A 12,222-nucleotide genomic window follows, 5' to 3' on the forward strand; every position below is an offset into this window, starting at 1 on the left:
CTCAATAATAAATCAATAATTAATGTTAAAATATGTGACCGACATGCAACTAATTTGCATTGTAATTTACTAAGATTATTTTTATTGAATCTTGAAATCTTTTAAACAGTTGTAGATAGAATCTTGACCGAATACAACTAATTTGCATAATATCAATTGACTCAAAATAAAAAATTACATAATTTATCTCTATCTATAATAATAAAATAATATTACACTAAATAATCAAAATTATCTATTTTTATTTTATTTTTATCTTATCTATGCATATCAAACTAATATTATTAGACTTAAAATAATAAAATAAAACTCAAATAAAACTATTAATTAATTATAATTTAAGTTTATTCCAACCAAACTTTTAATCCTTTTAAATTTTTTATCATTTATTTAACTTTTTACGTTTATCATCCTAGACTAGGCTTGCTTCTTTCAATTAGATTGAGGTTTTTCTTTTCCTTCATAATTGACTTTTCCATTGCTTTGACCGACTTCACAGTTACCTTTGTCGATTTAATTTTTATTATAATTGTCCTTTTTTTGATCTTTATTGACTTGTCTTTAAGATTTATCAACTTGTTATTTGCTTTGGCCATCTTCCTAATAACATTGTAGCCACCACGGTTTATTGCAACTTCAACTATTTTATGATTTTCTTTGCGAATATCCCAACACTCATAATTGATCATTCTACCTCCAATATCATTATTTCCAAAATTCAATTTGTCAACAGCTACTTCACTATGATGATGGTTCTCCTTGTTGACATTTGCAGGCTTCTGTTTCATATTGTTATGTGCTAACTCCCTCGATATTTGGTTCTCCACTCTAAGATTCTTCACTTTTTCTTAAAGCATCCAATTTAGTTTCCCTATATCTCCTCATCTTTTTCTTTGAGTTTCTTCTTCAAGGCCTTTGGTATCATTTTCACCAATATCTTCAATTGCCTCATTTTTTGCTCCTCGAGCTCTAATAGTTTATTTAATTTATCCTTGCTATTTCCATCTCTAGGTTTTCCACTCTCATCATTTCAACCATCTTTACCGATCTTTGCATCATCATGGTCGTGCTTTCCTTACACTTTGCCAAGCTACTCAAATTATCCATCAACTTTGCCAAGCTCTGCACATTCTTAGCTGTTGATAGGGGGGCAATACCCATCTCATATATGTTTTTGATGATGAACAAAAGAAATGTTTTATGGTTTCTTGCACAACAAATGACATAACAATTGTTTTATCATTACTGTGTTTGTGCTTGAAATTCTTGATACATGTATTCATTGTGTATAAATGAATCATAAGTTTAAACATATTGCACATTACATATATAGTAGAAATAATCTATTAATTATTGTATATAATCTCTAGTTATCAAGATATGCTTAACAAGGGAAAATAATTGTGTTGTAATCAATTATATTAATTGTATAATCGATTAAAGCACGTTGCTATGCCAACATGTGTTTGGAAAGGAAATTGATTTCAAAGTTTGCTTAAGTGTTGAACATAACCAATTACATAAGTTTCCTAATCGGTTAAAATGTTTATCATATGAAAATCAATTTCATTTAAAGCCTTAACTGTCTATAACGGTCATATTAATTGGTTGTTGGCTTGTATGAATTTCATAACGATTGCATGCATTGTATAATCTGTTAAATCTTAAACGGATGTAAAATTGTTAAAACAAAAGGAAAGATTTTACAAATTACATTAGTTGCGTAATTAATTAGAATGCGTGAGGATTCAAAAATCCTATATATAATTGTCTTGCGCGTTGTTTCAAAAACAATCTTTGAACATCTAATTTCATAACTAACATTTTGATTGAGTATTGATTGCTAAAGCGTCTAAGAACAAGTCTTGGAGAATCAAAGATCAAATTTGGGTTAATCATAAAGATTCTTCCAAGAAAGCTGAGCTGAAAGAGTTCTGATCAATTATGAGTTGTTGATGTACTACCGCGAAGATCAGATTCAACATTTGCAATCAATGTGCAAGTTATCATGGAGAAGAGAACCATGGTGTTCTTCATTAAGATTTGGAATATTTCTCAAGGTGTTTAGGGAGTTGGGATTGCTCTCTATTTTGGTAAGATTGTGAGGTGTTCACATCTTGTTGCTGTAAGTGATATTGAGTGGGAAAAGAGAGTGCATTGAGAGGGGATATCTCTGTATTCTTGCTTATATACTCTATCATTATAGTAGAATCTCTTCTAAAAAGTTGTTGATGGAAGATTAGATGTAGGCTTGGCCGAACCAATATATATTGTTGTGTTGATTTTTCTCTCCTTTCTCTTTTATTGTTAATTCATTATACTTGCTTTATTGATTTCAAGAAAACTCAAAGATTTTGTAAAGCTTTCTAAAAGAACAAATTTTTAAAGCAAAATGCAATTCATCTCCCGTCTTGGCTTGAGATATAAAACATCACTTTTCTAACATCAGCCATCATTACAAAGTTAATATGAAGCTCCTTCGAAATGACTTTATCATTGATCGAGCTATTCTTGTCCATCACCTAGCTTACCTGATCCATTGCAATGAATGAACTGACCTCATATATTACCTATACCGAGTTTTCCAGTTCCATACTTTCTACCAAGCTTTATTTGTTGTTCAGGGATTTCAACAATCTGGTCGGACTTGTCTCATACTCACTTGGGCTACTTGGTCTCCACATAGAAACATCCAAACTCTCCAATTGGTTGTTGTCCAAGCTCTTTTCCATCAACAAAAATCCCATCTCTTCCTCCTCATCTTTAGTAAGAAGATTTATCTCCCCCTTTGTCTTAGTCTGGAAATACTTTGCAATCAATGTGGCCAACCTTACCACAATTATAAAATTTTCTCGATCTGTACTCGTTTGGGTAGTGACTATGCTTACCACACTTAAAACACTTCACTCTTGACCGACCACCTCGACCTTTCCCTTATCCTCAGTCACGCTAATTCTCTTGACCGATTTACTCTTCATTATCATCCTCAAAATCACCTCGGTCACATCCTTTAAAACCTCAACCTTGAGTGTTATGAGTCTTCCTTCACGTTATGTTGCGCTTGATCAAATGGTTGAAAGTTCATCCTTCTTTACTGTTCGTGGGCCTCAAGTGACGCAACACGTTCTTCCATTGAGAGAACTGATAAGTCCTTTAACTCCTTGATGACACACACGATGTTCTCAAAATCATTTGTCAATGATCTTAAGATCTTCTCCACGACCTAGCTGGCTGCCATTGGTTTTCCATTCCTACTCGGTCACACATTTTCTATCTTCCATCTTCAAATTTTCAAACTCTCATCAGAGAGTTTGATGTTGGACTTGCTAATACAGTTGTTACCTTTGTATGGAACCTCCAAATCTCTCATGCTTCCTTTCAAGATGTTGTTTTTGCTATCTTAAAGTTAGATTCATCCATTGCATTGTACAAAAAGTACAAAGTCGATTTATCTTTCATTTGTTTCTTCTTCAACGCAGTAATTTGTGTCACCGTTTGGTTTTCATCCTCTACAGGTTCATGGTACCAACTCTCCACTATATCCCATATGTTTTGAAATCCCAACAAAACCTTCATCTGTAAACACTAATTATCATAATTGATCTTCTTTGACTATTGTGGCACAATCATACCATTAACAACTTTTGTCATCTCTCTCTCTCTCTCTCTCTCTCTCTCTCTCTCTCTCTCTCTCTCTCTCTCTCTCTCTCTCTCTCTCTCTCTCTCTCTCTCTCTCTCTCTCTCTCTCTCTCTCTCTCTCTCTCTCTCTCTCTTCTCTCTCTCTCTCTCTCTCTCTCTCTCTCTCTCTCTCTCTCTCTCTCTCTCTCTCTCTCTCTCTCTCTCTCTCTCTCTCTCTCTCTCTCTCTCTCTCTCTCTCTCTCTCTCTCTCTCTCTCTCTCTCTCTCTCTCTCTCTCTCTCTCTCTCTCTCTCTCTCTCTCTCTCTCTCTCTCTCTCTCTCTCTCTCTCTCTCTCTCTCTCTCTCTCTCTCTCTCTCTCTCTCTCTCTCTCTCTCTCTCTCTCTCTCTCTCTCTCTCTCTCTCTCTCTCTCTCTCTCTCTCTCTCTCTCTCTCTCTCTCTCTCTCTCTCTCTCTCTCTCTCTCTCTCTCTCTCTCTCTCTCTCTCTCTCTCTCTCTCTCTCTCTCTCTCTCTCTCTCTCTCTCTCTCTCTTTTTCAGTCAATATTCAAAGCATAAAGTAATGATACCACTTTGTTAAAAAAACGTGATTACACTGTTATTTACTGTAATTGTTTATTGACCTTGATACCCTTTAAATATGTGCAAATAGAAAATTTGGCTAAGTATAAAGAATAAAAGCTAAAAACAAAATATCAACTTACTCAAAATGAAAACTACATAATTTATCTCTATTTATAAGAATAAAATAATATTGCACCTAAATAACCAAAATTATCAATCTTTATCTTATCTCTATAAAAATAAAACTAATATTATTGGACCCAAAATGATAGAATAAGACTCAAATAAAATTACAAATTAATTCTCAAAATTTAAGTTTATCCCAATAATTAAACTCTTTAATTAAATGAACAATTTTAGTACTCCTGTAAAGTCTATATGAATTAACCATTGTGAACAACGTAGATGAAAAATGTATATGATCTTTCAATTATGGAGTACTTGATGTTTTCTCATAGTTTTCTCTTTTGTTGAAGATGAAAATAACTGTAAATACAGTCATCAATAAATGTAATTAATATATCTTATAAAATGAACTATTTATATTATTGCTTGGAGATTTTTACCCGAATGGACCTGAATTACGTAACCTAATTAGCGATTAATCTCGTTTGATCATTTCTTCTTAACTTAATCATAATTTATCTCTATTAACTATTTAATCAGTATGATTTCTTATTGGCTGCATACGTTTAGATAAAATATATGCCAACTCAAATAATTGAAATATACTAAAGTAGATACCATGATTATACTGACATGGCCTAGATATACTTGGACATGTAGATACCCTCAAAACATATATATTCTCCTTCACGATCACAATCTAACCATAATAAATAACAACTTCCACCTTCTTGCCCTAAATGTCTACAAATGTGCGCCTGAATGAAACAAAATGTGTTAATAACCGCGTAAAATAATCACAAATAAGTCAACTATGAAAAATTTCCATGTGCTATGCTTAATTTGTAATAAATTTGCAAGTATCAATGTAATTAATACTCTTAAAAATGTGGAGAGTGGAATAAGGAAAAAAAAACGCCAATGAAACAGAAGCTACTGGAATAAATAAACAAGATAGCTTAAACGAAATTATAAAATGAACACTTATAACTCTTATAAGAGTCAAGAGTCAAGATCTAGTGAAACTTTGAAATGATACCAGACCCTCTTTGATAAATCAGTCTACATCCAACAACTTAGTTCTCATTTTTCTCATTGTTATAACTTATAAATACAAGTAATAAATCATTAAGTCAGGTTGCATTGCATTGCAGGTAATAATCATTCTACTGCAAAGGATCTAAGGGGAGAAAATGAGATAGTTATCAAACAATCTCGTACCGATAAATTCAGGAGAATTCTCATAGAATTCAGAATTCAATTCTATTAACCACCAATGACAAATCAATGAAATTAGAAATAACAATCGAAAATAGTTCAGTTGATTAGAAAATTACCTTCGTTTTAAGAAGCAGCATGGGAAGAAATAATAGTTCAGAAGCAATAATATTATTCCCCAAATTATTTCTTCATGACTCTGTTTCCAAAACTATTTTTGAATAAAATTGAATTAGATCTAATTCAAATGCTTCGTATCCTTTTATATATATATATATATATATATAGATATATATATTTATTGCTACTTAGTAATTATAAATAGTAAACTAAAATCATTCCAATGAATTCAGCAAAATTATGTGATGAATGTTTTTTACTAAACTTCCATTTGTGCACATATGTTTGAAATTGGAATTTATGTATAATTTTACATAAATATTAATTTATATTTCTTGTAATGTCTTATGTCCAGGTTCATGTAATTAGGTTCAACTCAAGGTGAAATTTGAAATTGGTAAAATGTAACATTCCTAATATAGTATAAATACTATGATAGAGTCATCACAAAATCAATAAAACAAGAATAGTCGACAGACAAGGAATATAAAATTAAATACAGTCATCATGATAACCATAATATAAATTTTGTATACAATCCAACACCTAAACCAAAACTATATATATTCACACAAACAAAAGCAACTACGCCTCTGTTGGTCCTTTCTCTAGGGCCTGCTCCACAGACATCTCTTCGCCCTTTGCTCCTACCCACCAAATGATCATAGCCTAGAAGTAGTACAAGAACATAACACAAAGCACAAACAAGAAGGATAAGCTATATAAACTAGATAATTCATATATTTACAAATTCAAACATTAGCTCAAAAATAAACCATAACAATCCATTCATCCTATAGATGTCATAACCTAGACAAGACTCATCCGGATTAGGTATGAATGTTGAACTATTGGTAGTCTGTGCACATGTAATGGTAATACTGCTAGTTGAAACCAAGCTACCATACAAGGTTAGTTCATTTCAGTTGACTAGGGTTATGATCTAAGCCTATAGACAAGAACCTTCCGCTACTCTCACCACATGACTCACACCTCTCTAATTGAGAATGGATGATCATTAGAGTGTTAGAATAGACCACCAGTAGGAAGTTCCATACATTCATACAACAACAACCACAAGCACAACCATGTAACCTCTCCACGAGTCATGGATTTACGTCCAATAACCTTTTACCTTATTCACAAACTTTTCATCACAATATTCATATGCATCATTTCCATTCACATGTAAATCATATACAAATTTATTCATTTTACATTGACTAACATCATATAAGATCACTAATTATAACTCAAAGAACCATAATAAACCAAACAAGTCATCAGAAGTCATATAATAACACAATTTTCTTTAAGGCATCTTAATACCCACATATAGGAAAGGAAAATAGATTGGAAACCCTCATCAACAACTTCAAAAGGGTCCAAAACCCCTTAAAATGACCTAAAGAACATCCAAAACAGATATCCAAAACCCTAACCCCCCCCAAAAAAAAAACAGGGGCAATGGCGTCTAGTAGCGATGGAGCGCCCAAGGGCTAGGCTCAACGTTGACGCTTCTGGAAACAGGCACGTAATGCCCAATTCGGGTGCTCAAGCGCTATCAGCAAACTCAAACCCCTTTTAGACAACTTTGTACACTTCTCCCACAACTTTGAAAGGTTCCTAGAACCTTTTAAAGACAAATAACTCACTCCAACATCCCAGTTTACTCCCAAACTTGTTGGTTCAAAATATCACCACACAAAACCTCAGTATTGACCAAAAACACCTAATCACTCTCCCCAACACACCCATAAACAGTTCTACACCGTATTTTCTTCTTTTGGTAGCCTAGACAAGTCATAATAGGTCTCCTAATCAATTCTTAAGTGTCCAAAACAGTCCCCACTACCTATCTCAAATTCTCACTAGTCAAAATTTTTTACACTAAATATACATTCAACTTCAACAATAATCCCCTTACATATTTCATACCAGATTTTCTTCAATTTAACAATGTTAACAAGTATAAAATGACCCCATAAAAACACTCAACCAGTTACATCATCACTTAACACTTACTTTTATAATTTACCCATAAAAACTCTTATTTTGACCTTAAAACCTAAGCAAAAGAACACATCTTCTAACCAACCACTTTGCATTCAGTTCCAAGCCTTAAAATAACTTCCTTAAACATAATCAATGCAATTTTCAACATCACAAACATACAATTCCAACATACCAACAAAACATGATCAATTCATCAACTACATATAATCTTCATACACCCAAACATAACAATTTTTCTCAAAATTTAACTATTATACATATAGATACAATTTCTTATAATATAATCACAAACTAAAATAAAAGTTCTAGCTTCCCTTACCTTAGAAAACTTCTACAGCTCTGAAAACCCCAATCGTTGTTTCCACTGCAAGAAACTTCTAGAAAAGCCTACAAATCATCGATTGATGATTGGAGACAAACTTTAGAACCTCGATTGAACCAAGAATCAAGGAAGAGAAGTTCTTGACAAATACAAAAACATAATTTTCTTTGCATGATCATGAACCAAAGATACCAAGAAAAGTTTTAACAGCAGAGGACCACATAAATATAACTTTCCACCACCATAACTAAAACCTATAATAGTTGTAAATCTCACATTCATTGAACACATTCAACACCCTCGTATTTTATTTTTTATTCTTGTTATATCACTGTAAGTTTTAAGCCTACCACTAATCGCAGAACAAAAAATCCCAAATTAGGAACCCTAATCGCGAGTTCATCGCGAATAAAAAACATCCAATCCTCTCGCGAAAATCATCCGACCAAGATTCGCCATCAGCACATCAAACTCTTCGAACCTGCAAGCAAAACCTTCGTCGCAGTCTTCATCGCGTCATCAACATCTGCATCTTCTTTAGAGCAAGCAGCCCCTACCCTCTGTCAATATATTATTTTAAAAAAATTTAAATTTTACACGTCATTTAACCTCACACTGCCACACAATAACATAAACTAGACACGTCATTATGTTTTGTCTAGGGTGGCAGCTGCACCGTTAAAAATTTGACGCCGTAAAAAGATTAACTTAAACAGTTTTTTCACAAGTTTAGACCCTTTTTAACTTTTTAAAAAAATTAGGACGGATTTGAACATCCCCCTCTTTCTAGGGACCAAAAGAGATATTAAGCCTACTTTTATCTCATTTATGATTAATGTTTTATTCTTATTTTTTTTTATTTAATGAATTTGTATTAGGACATGTTTTTTTTGCTCAATTTTGTTTTTCGATACTTTTTGATTTATGAGTTTTGAAAGCTTTTTTGGATATATTTTGATGAGGAATTAGAACTTTTGTTTAAATTGAACTACATAACTATTAACTAAGTTAGGATTTAACCTTTTGAGGAGATGAAATCTCTAATAAAATAAACAAACACGAGTTGAAATTAGAGAACAATGTAAAAATTAAATGAAATTAATGAAGATAATTTAATAGATAATTTTGCCTAAAAAAAATCCAAAAGTAGATTTTAAATAAGAAACACATTCTTAAGTTTGTTTAAGTTCTTCCAACTCTTTGAATCGTTACTACATGTCATTTATCTTTCTTGAACAACATTACTTGGGAGTAGACACCAAACATGCTTGCGTTATGTTTTGCTAGTAAGCAATAATAAATGTACTATTTTGTGTATGAAGAGGAGAGATACCGAAAATAAATAAAATAAAAGCAAGAAAATGATAATTATATCATTATGGAAAATAAAGAAAATATTAAAAAAAGTAGAACTTACAGCCTATTTGAATAGTTTTTTTAATTTTTGCTTTCGACAACTAGAAATATTCTTAACTAATATACATTCTCGGATGAGAAATAAATTTTAGCTTCCCACGCCATCATAATATCTTGAAAACAACTTAATTGATATTTTTTTCACCTTTTTTTTTTCACTTCCTCTTTTTCTTCTCATTATCTACTTTTTAACTCCCAACTAACTTCTTATCTTATGCTAATTGAATATATTTGGATTAAAAGGTAATAACACCTCACCATGCACTTACCCTAATCGTTCAATCCAACACTGCCCATCCAATCCTTGTTAGCAAAAATATCGTAAATCATGAGATCAGGTCGTGCTTGTTGCCTATCCACTTAGCGAGTACGTGACTATGTGAAATAGTGAATTTTCAATCTTTTGCCTTTGCATGCTTCATCTACAAAGCTAATTCTAGAAGTAACTGATCTAGCCAATGTACATGCATTTTTTCCTTAATATAATTAGATAATCGACTGATGAACGATTAAGGCAAAGACAATAATAGCATATTTGAATAACTTTCCCAAGTTATAGAAAAACTAAGAAAGTTAATAAATAGCTAAATTTTGAAGTTTCCAAATACACACTTGATTTTACCAATTCACTTGGTGCAAAACCTTACACATGTTAGGCCAAGCTATCATATCTAGTAAGAAAAATTCCCACTCGCGTACGAGGTTACGTGCATGCACTTATCCAACAGCATACGATTAAATACTGCATCATTTCCTTAAACAAACCAAAAGAGAACAAAAATGTCTGCATTCGACCCTTACGCACACCTTGGCTTCAGCAAGAACCCCGACGGCACCATCACACGTTTATTATCAAAATCACCAACCGTTGAGGCCAACCCTGAGCCTTCACCCGGAACCACCGTCGTTTCAAAAGATGTAACCATCAACGCCGAAAAGAAAACATGGGTCCGAATCTTTCGACCCACCAAGCTCCCTTCCAACGACAACACGGTGGCGCGTTTGCCCATCGTCATTTACTTCCACAACGGTGGCTTTGTGCTCTTCAGCCCTAACGGCATCGACAGCCATAAGAAGTGCTCGCACATCGCCGATGACGTCCCCTCCATCGTTGTCTCCGCCTCTTTTCGCCTTGCGCCGGAGCATCGTCTCCCGACACAGTACCAAGACGCATACGACGCCGTTTTGTGGGTGAAGAACCAATTAAACAACCCCAATGGAGAGAAATGGTTAAAAGATTATGGGGACCCTTCTAGATGCTACCTATATGGCTCTGATTGTGGTGCCAATATAGCTTTCAACGTTTCCATGCAGGTTCTTTTTCCATGCAAATCCACTTTTCATAATGTCGTTTCACAACTCTTTCTTTTTCATTTTTATAATTAACTAACTTTTATTCCATGTTCATAGGATATTTCATTATACTAAGGATGTATTTAGTAGATATACCTCTTTATATTTTTAAAAGATAAAAAAAATGACACAAACTTTTTGTATAAATTAGAATAGTTTATACATAATTTATCTAGGAGTTCTCTCATGTAATATATATCTAGATTTTGTAACATAATTTATCCAACTTAGTCCATGTTTTGATTAAGAAACCTAAACTATTGATAAGTCTAAACATATTTTGCATGGAAAAAGATTGATGTCTGAGGAACATAAAAGCTAGTAATCAGTACAAAATAAGTGTTCATGCATGCATATAAAATGAAAACATGCAAGAAATATTAATGAAATGCTTTCATGTAGACTGCTGACACAGATTTGAGGCCATTAAGGATTCGTGGTTTGGTCCTGAACCAACCCATGTTCGGAGGGGAGAAGAGAACAGGATCAGAGCTGAAGTTTGCAGCAGATCAAGTATTACCTTTGCCAGTGTTGGACTTGTTGTGGAGTATGGCTTTGCCTAAAGGGACAGATCGTGACCATAGGTATTGCAACCCTATGGTGAAGGGACCACACCATGATAATGTTAAGAAGGTGGCGAAGTGTCTTGTTGTAGGGTTCAATGGGGACATCATGGTGGATAGACAACAAGAATTCGTGACCATGTTGGTCAAATGTGGGGTGCAAGTGGAAGCACGTTTTGACCAAGTGGGGTTCCATGATATTGACATGGTGGATCCTGCTAGGGCTAGTGCTGTTGTAAATATTGCCAAGGACTTTATTCTTGGTTGAGTTACCCCTTTTTAACTTCTTTGGGTTAATTTTCATGATTCTGAAAACTTTAAGAAAGGTTTTTTTTTTTGGTAATTCTAAGGTTCTGTAACTATGTCATCATGTGTATGGTTATAAGTTAACATTATGAGTTATATTTGACTTTTCTTTTAACATCATTCATAAGTTGTTCTTTTTACTCTAAATTAAATGGTCCAAACTTACTAGTAGATGTTTATAAACACGTTGAATTTGGCTTTAAAAACACTAGAAATTAATGACCCAAACTTCTATCAACTCAATTGATGAATTATGAAAGTTAAAGAATAAAACTAAAATTAGGTCAGTACCTCTCTTTCACTCCCTTTATGCATAATGGTAGAGCTCATTGTTAGATATGTATTACCTAGTTATAAGTTGTAATGTAGGTGGGGTTACGGGTGGGCAAAATGCAGTTCAGTGCACTGTACTATAAATAATTGTAGTTAACTATAAAATAGTTCAAGTGAACTGAACTGAACTAAAAAATAGTTCAAAGAAATTGAACTGAACTAGTTTTTAGTTCAGATACACTAGTACAATTCAATAAACTGGTACAGAAAACATAAACAATAATACTACCCTAGCAGCAACTAAGAAATT

General features: G+C 33.2%; 1 protein-coding gene across 1 annotated transcript; it reads left to right on the forward strand.

Moving 5' to 3' along the window:
- Nucleotides 1-10,197: 10,197 nt before the first annotated feature.
- On the forward strand, nt 10,198-11,601 carry LOC108336780 (probable carboxylesterase 9). The gene is made up of 2 exons (XM_017573239.1): nt 10,198-10,731; nt 11,173-11,601. Exons 1-2 carry the CDS (start codon nt 10,198-10,200, stop codon nt 11,599-11,601), a joined length of 963 nt encoding a protein of 320 aa, XP_017428728.1.
- The last annotated feature ends 621 nt before the right edge of the window (nt 11,602-12,222 follow it).

The sequence above is a fragment of the Vigna angularis genome, chromosome 9 (assembly GCF_016808095.1).
Source record: "Vigna angularis cultivar LongXiaoDou No.4 chromosome 9, ASM1680809v1, whole genome shotgun sequence".
In the NCBI taxonomy this organism is placed as follows: domain Eukaryota; kingdom Viridiplantae; phylum Streptophyta; class Magnoliopsida; order Fabales; family Fabaceae; genus Vigna; species Vigna angularis.